This window comes from Hippoglossus stenolepis, chromosome 7, assembly GCF_022539355.2.
Source record: "Hippoglossus stenolepis isolate QCI-W04-F060 chromosome 7, HSTE1.2, whole genome shotgun sequence".
In the NCBI taxonomy this organism is placed as follows: domain Eukaryota; kingdom Metazoa; phylum Chordata; class Actinopteri; order Pleuronectiformes; family Pleuronectidae; genus Hippoglossus; species Hippoglossus stenolepis.
In genome coordinates, this window is record NC_061489.1 from 6,006,988 (window position 1) to 6,025,117 (window position 18,130).

The following is an 18,130-nucleotide window of genomic DNA, read 5'->3' on the forward strand; positions in this document are numbered from 1 at the left end:
AAGTTTGTAAACCCCAGTCATCGTTCTTCTCTTGTTTTATGGCCAAACAACGGAATGACGCATTACCGCCACCAAGTGGTACGGAGAATAAAATTAAATAATATAAATCCTCTCAATCAATTTTGTTCTCATGAGATATTGGAACACAAACAGATACCCCCTCTCCCAAAGCCAAATGGAACTTTAAACCTGCAAGGTTCCGTATCAGTAGCCTTCTGTCTGTATATTTTGGACGAAAAAGCAGAACATGTTCTGAAATTTCACATCATACCGTACTAACTTTTCTGTTTCATAATCCTGTACAACCAAAATATAGCCTGGATATTAATTTCTTCTCTCCGGGTTCCTTGTGATTGTTGAATTTTAGGTATTTAATGGGTACATTTTTCTTAGTTTATTTAAGTAAGTAAGTAACGTGCAGTGACACTAATAAATCAAAATGTTGGAAATCACTTGGAGTATAGATGACAGGATTCAATTAAACTGGGTTACTTATCTAAATATTTCCCAAAGCCACACAAAAGTAATGAGATCACGCAGCTGTTTCAATTATTTTTTATTCAAGTTTTGCAAAACAAATCCAAGATGATCGTAAAAACTGTTTTAGTGAGACACTGTTAAAAGTACTTCCATTAAATTCATCATAAACTTTCAAGATCATTACACTGAGATTGCAAGTAAAATTAAGAAAATGTGTCTTTTCAACGTAACATAAGATACATGTAACAACTCTAGAAAATGGAGTCAGTGCCATGAAAAAAGAAATCTGTGAAATAAGAAGTTTAACGGGAAAATATATAAAATAATAAATAAATGCAGAATGTGAATTACAACTAAATATTAAAAATATTTTATTTCCTTCCAATTTTAATCATTTAATTCTAAAAATATATATATTGATTACTCATTTATTGAACCAACTTTATATAATGTCCTTTTATCCCTTTACTTTTCCTTGTTCTATTCCCCATTGTTTTTGCATTAAGGTAAAAAAGGGATACAAATAAATAAAAACTTAAAAAATATATACAGAAAGTGTAATTTATATGCAAAAATAAAGCAATGTTTTTTTCAAAATATATTAATTAAAATATAAATGTGAAAATGCTTATAATTATTTGTTCATTTAATTCTTGTATCATTTCTCTTTGTTTCAACATTTTATTTACTTCTTCTTTTAATTATTCCTAATATTTATTTCCCTATTCTCTTTCAGTTTTGTTCTTTTCTATGACACTCCTGACTCCACACATCTCCTCTGTTCCTGTTATAAACATAGATAAATTAGAAAAATCGCCCTGAGTGTGTCTGTCCCTGTGAACAGCTAAGTTTGTTTGTGCAGTTTCAATATGGCTCATACTAAAGAACACAACAGAAACAATCCAAGCATCCAATGTGGATTTCAACTCCAATTGAACAAACTTACATAGTGAAATACAATCTGACAATAACTGTCAAAAACCCTGAAATGTTCATGTTGTGATGTGTCAGGGTGTTTGTGTGACATAAGTCATCACTCTGACCCTCAGTGAAGTGTTCCCTCTTCATCCTTTAAGTTAGAAAGTGTGTGTGTGTGCGTGTGTGTGTGTGTCTGTCTGTGTGTGTGTGTGAGGTGCTGTGTGTGGTTCATTCCACAGAATTCCTGAGATATCTGATGCCACAGTGAAGAACTGTTTCCCTTTAAAATGCATCATTGGAGACGAGAACTGATCATAACTTCGGCAAAACCGTTCAATCAGTGGCCGCATTTATTTTAAAGATAAAATCTACTCTGTTCCTCAAAGGTTTTGTGCGTTTTTGTTCAGAATGCTCTGAATCAAGTTTCATTAAAAGCTACATGACATCCTCTTCCTGTTGTTTCTCTTGTTACTGAGGACTGAGCAGGTGGATGACGCTCTTCCTTTACTTCCTTGTGTGCGTCAGCTTTTCCTCCTCCTTGTCCTTCTCCGACCCCCCTTCTTTCTTTGCTGTCCATCTGAAAACATGTTTGGAGGAGCTCTTGTGTCAGTGGTCTCCCCTCTCCTTCTACATTGTGATCCCAGCGTACAGCTCTTCTATCTGGGGTCTGAAGTGTTGCTGCAGTTCGTTCCTCTTGGCCTTCATCGTCGGAGTGAGAAGGCCGTTCTCGATTGAGAACAGCTCGGTGTGGGTGTAGGTGGCCCTCACCTGAGGGACACACACAAGTTGCCAGGTTGTGTTGGAGAGAAGGATAATGTTTCACTCCCAGAAAAGTATTTCATATCTGAACAAAGGTTGTAAGAACGCTACAAAGACAGACACAGATATTTCAACTCCGAGCTGAGTTATGAGCCATTGTTTTACCTGCTCAAAGGACTTGAGGCCTCCTTCCTTTCCCAGTCGCACCATGTCCTCCAAGATGGCTGCTTTCACATCCTGTGCAGATGGGGAAAAAAAAGGGAGGAACTCATAATGATGATATCACAAGTTCTTTCAATCGACCTGCAGTACATGGGCTATGGTACATGATAATCTGGCCCAAGTCACAACACTAGTTCAGTTCTAAGCTCTTTTTCATTTATCTTTCAACTGACTTTTGCAGTTAGCTCTCAGGTTTCTTTTGGTAAAGAAAAAGTTTCAAGATTTGTCCTTAATGTGGACATTTTTACAACAATTTACTTCATATAGTGACATATTGAATTGTCACTGTCTCTAGGGATCTCTAGGCACCTCACAATTCAGAGGGATACGATTCAATTACAAAACGATTATCGATGCATCTCGATACAAAGAATTTCATTTCTATACACTTTTTATTACTGTGAGACTAGAGGTGTGCATCTTCACTAACCTCATGATTTGTGCTTTAAAAAAGTATTCTGAACTGTTACTGTTATTACAAGTGTGCTGTAATTTACAAAATAAGGTTTTCAATTTAAAATCAGACTACAACAGTGGTCCTCTGATGTTCTCTAATCACTCACACCTAGAGCTGATCTTTATAAAAACCTGATGAATTCATATTTATGTTCCTTGATAAAACGGGCGTCGCTTATTCTGCTGCAACAAGGAAGTAAAAAAAAACAAAACAGTGTGTGATTGTGTGTGTCTGCTCGTCTCTGTCGCTCACAAAATCTGATAACCACATGTATTTACTTCCTTGTGTGCTTCAATCAATGGCATCGGATCATGAATCCGGATCGTTCCGGTCACTTAAACCATGATGTCCTGGCTGTGCATGTCTCGTGTTGTGTGTAGCAGATTATCCACCACGTGCGCACAGTGTGCATGTGTTAAAATACGTGTCTCAAACTCTTAAGCGAATCTACAAACACAAAGTAAACGTCAGTTCTGTTCAGGTCCTAATAACTTCTGATTAGTGTCTGTGTTTATTGTTAAAATGTAAAGTGAGCGCAGGTCTGTGGGAGAGTGGAGGGAGGACACTCAGAAACTGACACAGTAAAAGAAGACCTGTGCGTCTGTCCTGATCCTGAAGTAGCGGTGGTTATAATTATGCAGTGGCAGGACATGGCTAAAAAAAAAAAAATACACTTAAAGACTGAGGTACGATCTGGGAAGTTGAACCAGGTTCAACTTTTTCACCACAAGACGTGTCATGTAGCCTTTTTGACCCTTGTTGGGAATCACTGTTGTTTGTGAAGAGACAGAAATGGATTTACAGTGTGGACACAGGAAAACATATGTCTGCTGCTTGAATTCATTGTACACTAGAATTAAACTCTACTCAGTATTACCGCTCTGCCACATAGATCCTGGTAGTTGCCCTCCAGGCCCAGAGTCTTCTTGGTCCAGCCAGATAGGAAGTCAGGGTCAGGGACCACCACTGCTACCAGACATGCCTGGAGATAAACACAATATATGAAAGTCAAAGTGTGGGTTAGCCTGTGTGAGCTTATGCACCCATTCCACTGAGAAATTCTGAAGTTACAGAAATAATTCCACAAAGCTTTGACACGCACGCACGCACACACACGCACGCACGCACGCACGCACACGAAAATGTCCTCCACCCACCTGCAGGCTGTCTCCATGCACAAAGACCTGTGCCACTGCATCACTCCTCAGGTAGATAGTCTCGATCTTTTCAGGAGCAATGTACTCTCCCTGTGCCAGCTTGAAGATGTGCTTCTTCCTGTCCACAATCTTCAGTGTACCATTCTGGGAACACATTCACAAAGCATTAATGTCTGTACAAAGACAAAATGTCAACAAGCTGTCAGAGAATCAAAAAACTTAAACATCTAGCTAAATGTAATGAGCTTTCATTAAAGTTTATGTACGTATGTTTGGAGTGGAGTATAAAAAAAGTGAGGGTGTTACAGAATACACGAGTATGAACCTAAACTGCATGAACTTACTGGAAGCCATTTTCCAACGTCTCCTGTGTGAACCCATCCATCTGCATCAATAGTCTCTGCTGTCTTCACTGGGTCCTTCAGATAGCCCAGGAACACGTTTGTACCCTTCACACACACCTAGAAATCAACATGGAAACACGGTTGTGAACGACAAACATTACCATATATATTTAAAAGACAGCATCTCTGGGATGACTCATTGGTCATGGTGCTTTACCTCTCCCTCTCCGTTTACAGCCAGATAGTTCATCTCGGGCACATCCACCAGTTTGATTGAGTTACAGGGCAGAGGAGCTCCAACATGGCCTAGTGACGTGAGGTTTAGTTAAGTTCTGGTTCTGCTGAATAATTTACGTGTCATGGTTTACAAAGAAAAATACTCTTACCTGCGCTCCAGTCTCCTGGGATGTTCATTGTGCACCCAGCAGTGCACTCGGTTTGTCCATAGCCTTCATAGAACTGAAAGAGAGCACAAACTAAGATGATTATTATTCTTTAACAAGCAGAAGATATTGCAGTGTAGAGCTAATGAGGAGCATAGAATGATGTGGACCTGATTACAGACTCGATGGCAGAATGTTGTGATACGTTACAGAATTCCAGGAAAGATGACAGAAAACATGTGAAACAAGGACTCGATGTTGAGTGTGTGTTTGTTACCTGACAGCCTATTGCAGCTCTGAGGAAAGTGAGAACAACAGGAGAGATGGGAGCGGCTCCTGTGAACATGAGACGGACGCGACCACCGAGGCTGTCCTGTAGAGGACAGCAAACTTCATTAATGCTTGCATTTACGATGAAGAGATGACAGCAGAGTCACAACGTCAGCTGGAGTTACCATCAGCACAAATCTTATGCTATGAAAACCTCCAACTCATGCACACAATGCAGTATGAGACAAGCGCTTCAGATTCATTTTACCAAATTTTTCTCACAAAAGGACAAATCACAGTGTAAAAGGGCTTACAAGTAAGGAACAGACCACTTCAATAATCAACTAAATCTAATAACTTTTTGGAAACTTGTATCATCCACCCGTGGACATGTAGGCGTTTAAACTGTGCAGTGTCAAACAGGAGTTGTAAATGTGCTGGTTCTGTATACCTGGACCTTCCTGAAGATTAGTCGATCCCAGATACTGTCTCTCCTCACGATGCCTTTCTTCAGCTCTGCCTCTTTTCTCCTGTAGGCAAACCCCAGCAGCCAGCGCTCCAAAGAGGTGTTAGCCTGGCCAAAGATCTACAAACACACAGACACACACAGCTTAGTTATAAGAAACAGCATTAGTTCTATTATCATCATCCTCATTTAGGTCTCTGCTGCACTCGTGCAAAAAGCAGGTCAGGTGATGCAAGTATTGCAAGTATTGCTAGTTTTAAAATGTTAATATGAGCAATGTCAGACATTCAGCAGCAGCATGAGCACGGCTTTAACCTTTTGTGCTTACATCAGTGTGTCCACCTACCTTATCATACATTCTGTTGAGGACTCGGGGCACCGCAGGGAACACAGTCGGTTTCAGTGTGTTCAGATCGTCTGTCAGCCGACGAATGTCTCCCTGGAAAAAGCCGATCCTTGCTCCATGGACTAACATCACTCCCTGTCAGCAAAAAGGGAGTGAGTGATGAGAGATGCAGAAGAGGAAAGTTAAGAGTGAGTGATTATAGAGAAGTTGTAGGAATACAGATTTATCTCGAACAAAGGGTGACAAAAGGAACTAAGAGATCATACCTGTGCTACTCTCTCAAACATATGAGCCAACGGCAGGAAGGATATGTGGACATCACTGGTACTAAAAGGATACCAACTCTAAAACAGGTTCACACACATGCAAAGGAATACATGGACACACAGGTACACATACACACAAGAACAGACGGGGAGAGAAAGACATCAGTGATGATGTTTGTACCTCCACCACCCTCTCAAACATGTGGGCCAGAGGCAGAAAAGACAGCATCACATCCTCCGAGGTGGTCTGAGAGTATGACTGGAGAGAAAAGCAAAAGAGTTTATCAAAGCCCCTCACTCTATATCCTAAGACATGTTGGTGGTTTTCCCCTCACACCGTCTGACTTTCATTCTCTCAGCTCCATCTTGTTTTGCTCCATTAAAAAAAGCACGCTCACATTGCTCTAACCTCACTTTTTCCATTTACTCACACTCCTACCCATCTTGTGGTCCTGGTGGCCATTCTGAGTTACTAATTCATTTGCAGTTGCTAGCAGAGCAGTATCACACCAGGAGAAATGTTTATACTCAAAACAATGTGGTTTCTCCCTCAGCCTCCACCTCCTTATAGAGGAGGCTGTGGAGGAGAGGACGAGGTAGGAAAGGAACCTGCCTCCTCCTTTGGATTAAATTGATCTCAAAATGCTTCTATTCCAAAGGTTAGAGCAGACAATTTTACTGCAACTTAAACACATTACATGTTTCATCAGCCTCTCTCACCTCTGTCAATTTGATGAAGGATGAGCAGTTGGACACAATATTCCTGTGTGTCAACATAGCTCCCTTTGGATCTCCTGAAAGTACAAACACACCTTTAGAGAGCAAGTATACATTTCTTAGGTATTGATGGACATTGGGATTGCTGCGGTAGTGTAGTGTTACTGGTGTTCTAGCACATACAGTTGACCAACGGCCAAACATCTGTTTGATTTCTTATGGACATAAAACTTGATAGGTACATTTTTGTGCATCAGTGGCAGCAGCCACGTCACTAATTATTAATACTAAGTCTGCAGTTATAAAATGTCAGCTCCGAGCAGCAGCAGAGTCTGACCCGAACCCAATAGGCATTCCCTTTTTTTGTGTCTGAACCCAACCCAAAAAATAAAAACTTTCCATGATTACAGCAGAAGAATGAAGCTGCTCATAGTGAAATCTTAAGTTACAGGTTTCACTCAGTAAGACCAGTGTTGTCATGAGTTTATTACCTGGTGGGAAAACTTCTACACCTTAACACAACTAATGGCATTTATTATGGGTGCTTTTCTCCATGTGTGTCTCACCTGTTGTTCCGCTGGTAAAGCAGATGACTGCCATGTCGTCAGGCTGCGGAGGCTGGAGGGATGGTGGTGTAAAAGGTCAAACAGTGCCAAATCACACACAACTTAATCATTGATAGAGATAGAGATCTTTTAACAGCCCACTGCTTACAGTACTTACCACTGGTTGGTGATGGTTGGCTTTCCCAATAGCCTGCAGAACAGGAAACTCTAGTTAATTAAGTCAATATAGATGGAATATAAAAGGACAAAGAAAGTATAAAAACTGCAAAAAAGAAAATCTAACTAAAGAGCAGGAACGAAGCCAACACAAGAGGAAAACTAGCAAGAAAAAAGCTAGAACATTACAGAAGTATTAACAACATATCAAAACTGGACAACAAAAACACAAATATAGAATAAAGAAAACAATAACTATACATGAATGCAAAGACAGAAAAAGTCTTAAGTTAAGAAAAAAAACCCCGGCAGGATGAATACAAGAACTCTAGAGTAAACAAAAATGCAGAACACTTCCGTATAAAAATCAGTAGAACAAAAGAAAAAAATGAACATAAAAAAGAAGTGAATGAGGAATAAACAAAGACAAAGGGTGGGGACAGAAGTTGCCTGCTGACCTCCATCTCTTGCAGACTGAGAATGTGGATTCCAGCCTGTCGCCCCCTGCTGACCAGGTCGGGACTTGGTGTCTCCATTAGAACGATGGTTTTCACAGTGTGTTTCCTGTTCTTGGCACAGTCAAGTACCAGGTTGACTTTCTCTACCACGTCACACACAATAGTGTAGATGGACGCTGCAGAAACGAAAAACAAACCCATGTAGAACAATCACCAGCAGCTCTTAACCTACACTAAGAGACACATAAGAAAACGGAAGCATGTGTATTCAGGTGGTTGTTACTGTGGTTTACCTTTGTCCATAATGTAGGCAATGGCCTCTCTTCCCAGGGTGTCGTACAGAGGGACTGACACCAGTGAATATGTGTAACATGCCAGCTCAGTGATGGTCCACTAAAACCACACGCACATAAAACACACACACAAATGAAGATGATATGATGTTACATTTACAATAACAAAACACTGATATGAAGATAAATAGAAGAAAAGCACTTTTTAATTCTGTGTCAAGTGTGTGTGTGTCTGTGTGTGTACGTGTACTTTTACAGATATCTTTGTGAGGAGTATTTGGAGTCTAGAACCTACAGAGAGGACATTTTAGGAAAGTGAGGACTTTGGCCACATGGTCCACACTTTCTGGCCCATCTTTAATGGGCTGTTTGAGGGTTGACTTGCTTTCAGGGTTAGGCATTTATGGTTTGATGGTTAAGGTCAGGGCAAGGGGCTAGGGAATGCATTATATCAATGAGTGTCCTCACTAAGATAGATGTACAAACGTTTGTGTACCTCAGGTCTGTTCTGAGAGAAGATGCCGATGTGGGGGTCGGTGGTCTTGGAGTGTCCTTTGAGAACAAATGCAGAACCCAGATTCTCTGCTCGCTCCTTGACCTAAGAGAGAGAGAGCACACACACACACACACACACACACACACACACACACACACACACACACACACACACACACACACACACACACACACACACACACACACACACACACACACACACACACACACACACACACACACACACACACCTTATTATGTTACTGAGCTGAATAGCCTTTTATTTTAGTTAATTTGTCTTTTGAGATGGATTTTTTTGTGTGAAACACTTTGTAACCTTGTTTAGATAAGTGCTATGCAAATAAAGTAATTATTTTTATTATTCTAAAAGGCTTTTTCAATATTTTCACGTAAGAGGAAATACAGTTCAAATACAATAACAGCCCACAGAGGTCATGTTAGGGCAGCACGGTGGTTAGCCACACAGCAAACCGGTTTGGCCAGGGTCTTTCTGTGCAGAAAACCTCCCGCTGCGTTGTGCATGTGTGAAAGGCAAACCTTTATCAGTACCACCACCATGTGTCAACTGCTCCAGTCAACTGGTCCAGCTGGAGGCCATAATGTTTTTACAAGGCGAGCTGCTGTTGTTGAGTCTTACCTCTCCATATGACATCCATTCATAGGGCTGTTTTGGTTTCCTGGAGCCCAGACAGGCACCATTATCTGGAGGATGAAAGGAGAGACACAGATGGGGGAAGAGAGAATACAAGAAAAAAAGACAATGAAAAACAGAAAGAGTCATTTAACTTAACACATATCACCCATGTTGTGCACATTGCACACTCCTCTAGTGTATATTCTGTGGCTGACTGGGAAAAGTACATACTGTGTAGAAGTATTACAATGTTTACTTTAGAGGTCAGATGACGTGATGTAACCAGTAATGGCTGCCGACTCTAAAGGTTCACTACTTTTGGCAAAAAAGAATCAGCCTCCATGACAATAAATAAAGTAAACAATGTAATTCAAAACTTATACTAAGCACATTAACTTTAAACCCCTTGTATAAGGAAACATTAGTATATTTTCTGGACAGTAGCAAGTCTAAATAAATCACATCATGTTATTTGAAACTTACTGGAGACTCGGGCTCCTCTGAGGAAGAACTCATACATTGTCCTGCCGTCATCGTACACATGAGACAAGTGAGCAGCTCCGTTCAGAAGAGGTGATATGCGTGCAAAATCTCCGCCCTGATGAAAGACACAAATGTTGGTTATAAACAATATTCATTGGCAGATTGGGTCTTTGTAGAAAACTGCTTCAATTAAGCATGGATGACATAAAACTGAAATCTTAAGGCCTTTATTATAGTAGTAATGTTGTAAGACATAAAAAGCATCAGTATCACTATCCTGCATAAAATCTGGTTACGGCACGATCAATTTCCATACACTTTATATTCAATGACATTTCATTAACAACAGCTCAGTTATGTATTAATTGTGCCTGGAGCTGAACAGTATAACTTTAACAAAGAGTCTAAACCAGCAAACTTTGTCAAACTTGACTGAAGCACTTAAAACTCACCGGAACCTCAACTGACTGCATGTGGAGGTCACAGACTGATGGGAGTGCCTTGGGGCGTGTTGCCAGGTAGTATGCGGTCGCAGCAGCAACTGCCCCCACACTAACAAGCACGGGGGTAGAGACGCTTCTGACGTACTGACGAACATCATCCAGATCTGGCAACCTCAGCCTCTGGAAGATCTCCTGGCTCAGCATGATTCTACTGGGGAGTGTATTTAAAGAGGAAGGGCCTTTTTGTATGTTTGCTTGGAGTAGTAGATTTGTGTGTGTGTGAATTTCACACTGGAATAATGGCTGCAGGGTGTGTTAGATATCAGCTAGCACTCTCTGCAGGCCTCAGGAGGAGGTGGAGCGACACTGAACGCCCTGAGGTGAAGGAGTGTGTGGAGGGATGTAAGCCAGGAGAGGGCCTAGAGTGAGGAGGAGAAGACGGGTCATTCATTGGTTCCACAACACAGACTACAGACATGCTAATGGATCTACCTGGCTGCGATGGCAAAAATAAATACTTAAACCACAGGGATCATAAACTGTAGATAAAGATATGACATGATAGCTCCCAAAAAGTGAAGCGAAAGTGCCCCGACGGCCACCTGGTGGCTGGCTGCAGTATTGGATATAAATCCCACCTCCTCCATGTTAGTGAATGAGACATGGACCAAAATACAAGTTGAAGTGCACTTGATTTATTTAGTTATTTGATGGTATAAAAATGGGGTGAAATGACAACTAAGACTGCGATTGGTCAAGCACATATATTGGCGGGACCTTGCTACCACGGCTCCATCCCCCAATTGCCCCATGTTTTCCCTTCAAATGCACAAGATTGCAGTGTTCGTATCCGTGATATTTTGGCTTCATTTCTGGATAGTGGGGGGGAAGTGGAGACCTTGTTGTCCATCTTTATATACAGTCTATGATAAGGGCCATGCTTCTCTGTAGCAAATTGCACAGCAAACCAAGAAGTCAGTTGAGTTATTTTAAGATCGATTTTGGCATAATATAGTCAAAATATTTCCCTCTGAACTGCAAACGTCAGACACATGGCATTACATTGAGTGGTTGTTGAGACATTTCCGTCTGGACAAAAGTGTTTCAACAGACCAACACACCTCCCTGCCAGCATGCTCGTATTGGCAGTAAAGAGAAATATACATTACTTTATATTAAAGCCCTACTTATACATTGGTTGGCCATTACAAACATTTCACAGGCATATTGGTATCAGCGTTTATGTTTGCAGATATCCGCCCATATCAAGTTTTTAATTTACAAAATAAACAAGTCAGACAAAATGTGCATTTCTGTTTGTATTTTATGTAAACAACTATTTGTTTTATTCAAGTTATATATATTTGGTTATGTGTGGTTTATATGTATTTCCAATAACGTTATTGGTTAAACTGGAAAAATATAAATAGGGTTTGATAACCACCTTTTGCAGTTAATATTTTTTATACATATGTTGGCCGATATATCTATTTAGGAATGTTTTTTTTCTTTCCAATATCTGTACCAGTAAAAGCCCCCAAAAATGTATGGTCAGTCAGTTCTAACTTATAGCTTTTTAGTTCCAAGCTCACTTTGTTTAAATGCAAAGTATCAATATATTAATACTTTCTTTATTTCATTACTCCACTGCACACTCAAGGTCAACCACCAGCCACCAGTGTTGAGTACATACAACTCAGACCACAGAATAATCACACACACACACACACACACACACACACACACACACACACACACACACACACACACACACACACACACACACACACACACACACACACACACACACACACACGAGAGGAGAGAGAGAGCAAGAAGAGGTGTTTAAGAATAAATAGATTAGAAACAGAGTCTGAGACGATGAACTTAGGCCAAGATTCTGAGTTGGAGATAAAACTGAGACAACTCTGATCAAGCACAAACAATCCTCTGACTGACTGACGGGGATGAGGGGCTACTCTCGCCAGATTGATGGGGGCTGATATGTTGATTACATGTTGTAACAGGTAGATCATTTAAAATGAGAAAAAAATAGACTTTAAATAGTGATTAATATGTAAAACCTATTCTTGACTGATTAGAGTTAGTGTAATTAAAAACCACTACAACGTATATATTTTCATGACACCTTTACTGTAAAAAGACATAATATATTGTATAACCTGACTACAGATTTTCTTCTTTATGAAGCATGTTCCAAGGCTGCTGATGTTCACTACACTGAAGCCTCCTTTTGGGAGACATCTCCCCTTCTGTTGATACACTCTACACATATGGGCATTAGGCAGGTATGACGGCGGGTGTTGCATTAGCTCATGATATTCGGTGTTAAGATTTAACTTTCACTTAGTTACACACAAAGCATGAGAAAACTACTCAGTGACAGGATACTTAAAAAATGTAAGTATGGATAAAATGCATGATGTGGAGACATATTTATACTTGATCTGAGACAGTTTAAAATTGGTCAAAGACAACAAATACAAAAGCAGTCCAAGACATTTTAAACTGTAAAATAACAGTGTGAGTGCACAGTAACATTTCCATCTTATGAAAGGGGCCTGTTACAAATACAACATTGCCTGTGCATGTGAAGACACTGAAAATTAAGGTTATCTATTAGTTTGTTCATTCATTAAGCATATAAATGTCTGTGCAGAAAACAAAAAGAACTATTCATACCATGACTGAAAGGTTCATGTTTTTTCAGTTTGGGGGGAAATTAGGAAGCAATATTATTACAGTCAGGTGGGTATTTATTCGATGTTATGATGCAGCCTCAAATCCCTAATTCCACAGTCACTGAGACACCTCAACAGATAACTGCACATTTACCTTGAATACACTTCACAAGTTCCAAGTAGTAACAGAAGAAGTAGAACTAAGTAACACAGCTAACCTCTCAGACCTCTCAGCTGTAAAAACCTTTATGGAACTAGACCTGGCGCCTAGAGCGTTCAACAAACTACATGGAGAGAAGTCAACTTCAGTCTACTTCCACTTTCTATGAGCACCATACAGATGAATCTTCATCCATCCTGCAATATTCCTCACCTGTAACAGAGAGCAGCCAGGTGAAACAGCAGCTTTCCTTTTGCAGCTGAACATCCAATAAGAGCGACCTTGTGAGCGTCGGGTTTACTGCAGCTACAACAGGATGCACTGATATACTACTGGCACTAAACACTCCCACTGACTCTGTTACAAGGTGATGTGTTAACCTCTGCTAAACCACCAATCAAAAGGTCAGACTGGCTCCGGGGAGGTCTCTGATTGGCTAGTTGTGGCAAGACAGGCGGCCTGACGGTTTCAAAGACTTGATGTAAACAATTGTTTACCCTATCCAAAGACAAGATCAATGAGACAGTAAAGGTTGAGGGAGCACATTATTGTGAGGTTGAGATTTATCTATATAGTACTATTAAAAGAGTAAAACTGCAGTGAGCCTGAACACACGTTTGTCCCTTTACACATCAGTATCTTGTGTCTGAGACTCTCTCAGATATACAGCTTCCCTGCAAAAGCCAGCAGGATAAAGCAGTGGCTCGCTCGGCTCACCTTTACCCCAGTGACCTATGAGTCCTGACCCGTGTGTGGTCAGCTGAGATGATCAGACAGAGTCAGATAAAAGCTGATCGGAGGAAAAACGCCAGAATAGAGATGACGCCGATCTGTTTAACTCACTGCTGTTTCTTTACTTTACACAATCAGCTGAGTGAGTGAGTGACAAAGTAAAATGATTGATTCAATTGTCTGTGGATATTTTATGCTAGTCTGGATTATCAACCAGGCAAAAGTGAAAACAGTCTCAGGGACACCACCAGGTTAACTGTATCTCAACAATGTTCCTGTTTTAAAAGAAAATTTGTTTGATAGTTTGCACAACTGAAGTAGAATAAGAATCTAAAACCAACAAACCAGAATGGCATTCAGAGTGCAAACCTCCACCAAGGCCCAACAGTCCCTCTAAATTCAATCAAGCCGCACCAAATTTCACACATATCAGTCCTTTAAATGTGCCAAATTTTTTCATGCAGATCCATAAATTATTCCCTGAGAAAGTGAAAAATAATTCCTGGAGCTGCATGTGTAATCTTCCAAACAAACATACAAAACAACCAACAAACATAAAGACAGGGGGCGAAAACATAACTACTTGGAAGAGGTAATTATACAAGTTTTACTGAATCTTTTAGGACCTGTAGAGCTCTATGTAAACATCTAGTGTTTATAACTTAAATATGTCGGATCATTAATATCATATAACTGCTTTTGGGCCCCAAGACCTAAAATGATCCAATATCTCACAAGACTTAATAATAAATGATGCAAACTCAAAATGTGAACCAGTCTTGCATTCACTAAAACAATTTTGTCATTATGGACACTGCAATACAAAAAGAACATCTTGTGTCATTAGGTCATTTCAGTTCAGCTTCTTCGTTTCAGTGAGCCTGGCATAGCTCCATTATCAAGCACCATATTTAGGCTACTGTAACAAACTGCATTATAAGTAATGTAGGTCCATTTCAGATAAATATCAACACTGTTGTCTCATAAATTTGTCTCATGTTCCCAAACAAATAGCTACTGGAGGAGATTTGGGTTTAAGTCATCCAGACCTGCTTCCCTCCTGCTGAACAGGTTCTCTCCTTTACTCTTTGCTCTGTCCCTCATTTTCCTTCCTGGCTTGCTTTCACACTTTTCTGTGTTCCTTGCCTCTGCTTCAAGTGTGCCCTCTTCCTTCTCCCTGGTGCGAGGTCCTGTCGACACAAGCTTGACCAATCATGTCTCATTGGCTTCACTTTTGGGAAGCAGTCATGTTGTCCATCTTCATATACAGTGTCTGGGCAGACCTAGGTGGTGACATTTCCTCAGTAATAGAGGTCCATTGATTTGCATTCAGAGGGACTGATGGGAAATTACACATAATGCATTTAAAGTTATTTTAAAAACCAAAAAGATTCTGAGGTTTTGAGGAAAACATTCAAGGCTGGAACTCCATAAATCGCCCCCATATACCACCTTTGGAACGTTTTGAGCCCTTAATACTAATCAATAATCATGTGAATGCCACAGTCTGAGTTTTGTTACTGACTCTGTCTGGCCACAGTTTGCCGTCTAAGTTCCAGGAGGATTTTGGTCCATGTCACAAAGTAAAAGTCTCAAACAGGTTTCATGAACATCACAGGAAGTTCAGTGAACTTCAATGACTACCACAGCACGAACATGCAGCAGACGTTATGTGATGCAGTCATGTCAACATGGGGCAGAATCTCTGAGGAAAGTTTCCAACAACCCAGTGGTCTATGGCACAAAGTTCTGAGAGCAAGGGAGGGACTACACAGTAGTAGGGCCTGGTCGCACATACCAGAATGTATCAGTGGCGAACCTTCACTTCCTGTCCACTTCCCTTCTGTGTGCTTCCTGTGGTGCAGCAAATCCACAGTGTGGCTTAGCATGTAGTTCAACATTGGTGAACTATGACCTTTGATATTCCCTTAGCATACGCGTATGTGTAGCCATGTCTTTAGTATGGTGTTCCTAATAAAGTGCTTGCTTAGTGTACATCAGTTACTGGGGAGTATTTTTCGCAGACGGAAAATGTGACATACTGAGTTCAGTGCTTGTACATTCTTAATCCCCTGAGGGAAGTATTTTCACATACTGTAAATACTCTATTACAAAACATAGTACTTTCTGAATACTACAACCCTCAGGGGATTGAGCATATACAAGTACCAAATTCAGTACCCCACTTTAAATACTAATAAATGATGAGTCCAGTTTATGTAGAATATGTCACCGCTCAGGCTGGCAAACTCTGCAACTCCATGTTACGCTCATGCACGTGCACTACCTCCCTCTGAGCAAACTGAGAGTCAAGCAAGTCGAGCTTAAGCCTCAGACATAAATGTTATATAGGAACAGCAAACAACCACTAAATAATCCCAATTGAACATCTTCACCTATGTTGCATGCACGTTGTTCTGCGTGCATGTGAAGCACGTGACTCGTTCTTAACCCTTTGAGCATGTGGAGCGCCACCACAGAGAAAGACAGAGGGGTGGGTGTAAATTCAAGGGGAGGTCCACCCAATGAAAGTAGGGTGGGTTCATGGATGTGAGCCAATCAGAGGCAAGTCACCTTTGACCTCAAAACCTGCAGTGTGCTCCCATATACATGAGCCTGAAGACACACATGTACACTGTGTCCACCTGCCACACACACACACACACACGTAGTGGCTGAAGCTGTTTCCATTGACTCCGTGACCAAAACAAACCGCAGAGGAAGTAACGTAAATGACTAACTCCATTCAAAACGTTATCTCAGAGGAAACTCATTCATAAAAACTACAACTTGTCAGGAGCCATTTAAATGGAAGCTAATCACCTACTGACACACATTACATGTGGAACATGAGCAGAAGCAGCTAGTTAACGGTCAAAGTGAACGGAATTGAATTCAAACAAATATCACTGGCGTTGTATTTAAGAACAGGCCACTTTCTGTAATAAAGTCAGCACCGAATTAAAAAGTACGTAATTAGGAATATATCCGAATGTTCCAGTCACTCGTACGCGTGTTTTTGCGTTAACACGACACATTAAACTAAGACCGGTCTCTCAATACAATACCGTTATTTGTTTTTACAGTACACTTGCACATTTTGGTTTAACATGTACCATGGCACCTATTCTTTAGCTCATTGTGTTTAAAAACCGAACAATAAGTGATTCGTAAACTTCCCACCTGTTCACTGCAGCTCTCCCCGGCTTCTCCTTCAATATCGACCACGCGCAGATGGTTACACTTAAGAGAAAAATACACCACTTCCGGTTCAAAAGTTTCAAAATAAAATGTACCCATTACACAGATGCTCAACTGACGAAGGAATAAACGACGCTTAAGCTACATAATAAGAAATACACTTTAATTTTTTGAAGAATCTGAAGTAAATTATAAAACAACTTAAATGTTCCCAGGTAGTCTTTAAGGCATTTTAGAAATTTTCTTTTGCACTCAATTTTGAAGTTTAAATGTTTGTTTTCCAGTCATGGTATAAACAGGAGCATGCATTTACATAGAAGTGATGGATTGATCATTTTGCATTCGATTATGGCTCCACCTAAAAACTTGACACGAATTTTAGCAATAACTTTATGAATAAGGGCAACACTGAATGCAGCTTCTAAAGGACTGAGACAATATATGTCTATAATCTTTCTCCTGACTCATCAGATACGATGTGAACATTGACAAGTTAGCCTGTTAGTTAAAGACTAAAGAAACACCAAGATAAAACTAAATGCACTTTTTGTTTGTGGCAAACTGTGAAACTAACACCAAATTACAGTAAATAAATACATAAACCCTGGACTTTACCTCCTTAGTGGCATTTTGTATTCTACTTCAGTTAGACAGATTTCATTATGTATTATTCTATGATCATCTTGCAATCACAGAATTGCTGTAACATAATATTAATCTTATGGTGGACCATGTATTGCTCATCATATAATATCGTGAGTCATCCTGAGATTCCCACCCCCACTGTACAATCCGCAGATCCAGGTTTCTACAGTGGTTTTCTGGTCGGCCGTCTTTCAGGCAGCTTTCTGTCTATGAAGAACAGTCTGTCTGTGACCTGAACCACGTGGACTCTCTTTTACACTTACAGTACATGAATTTCTTGTGGCACATTCAACACATAAAAGTTTACAGAATAAACCAACTCCTGCAAAATGAGAGCTATATTATATGGTGGAAAG

The 18,130-nt window shown here is 40.3% G+C and overlaps 1 protein-coding gene across 2 annotated transcripts; it reads right to left on the minus strand.

Annotated features, from left to right (window-relative positions):
- Positions 1 to 540: 540 nt before the first annotated feature.
- Positions 541 to 18,080, minus strand: LOC118111910 (long-chain-fatty-acid--CoA ligase 1). 2 transcript variants are annotated; one of them, XM_035160694.2, is made up of 21 exons: positions 17,112 to 18,080; positions 10,344 to 10,753; positions 9,892 to 10,006; positions 9,412 to 9,476; positions 8,755 to 8,856; positions 8,259 to 8,358; positions 7,966 to 8,141; positions 7,509 to 7,541; positions 7,352 to 7,403; positions 6,789 to 6,862; positions 6,069 to 6,146; positions 5,803 to 5,937; positions 5,442 to 5,576; positions 4,998 to 5,093; positions 4,724 to 4,796; positions 4,555 to 4,643; positions 4,338 to 4,454; positions 3,994 to 4,137; positions 3,714 to 3,818; positions 2,323 to 2,394; positions 541 to 2,166 (listed from the first exon to the last, which is right to left on the minus strand). In XM_035160694.2, the coding sequence occupies exons 2-21, from the start codon at positions 10,536 to 10,538 to the stop codon at positions 2,026 to 2,028; spliced, it is 2,097 nt and encodes a 698-aa protein (XP_035016585.1). In that variant the 5' UTR covers positions 10,539 to 10,753; positions 17,112 to 18,080; the 3' UTR covers positions 541 to 2,025. The 2 variants fall into 2 exon arrangements, with proteins under 2 accessions (XP_035016585.1, XP_035016586.1); XM_035160695.2 differs by lacking the exon at positions 6,069 to 6,146 and adding an exon at positions 6,250 to 6,327.
- Positions 18,081 to 18,130: the final 50 nt, after the last annotated feature.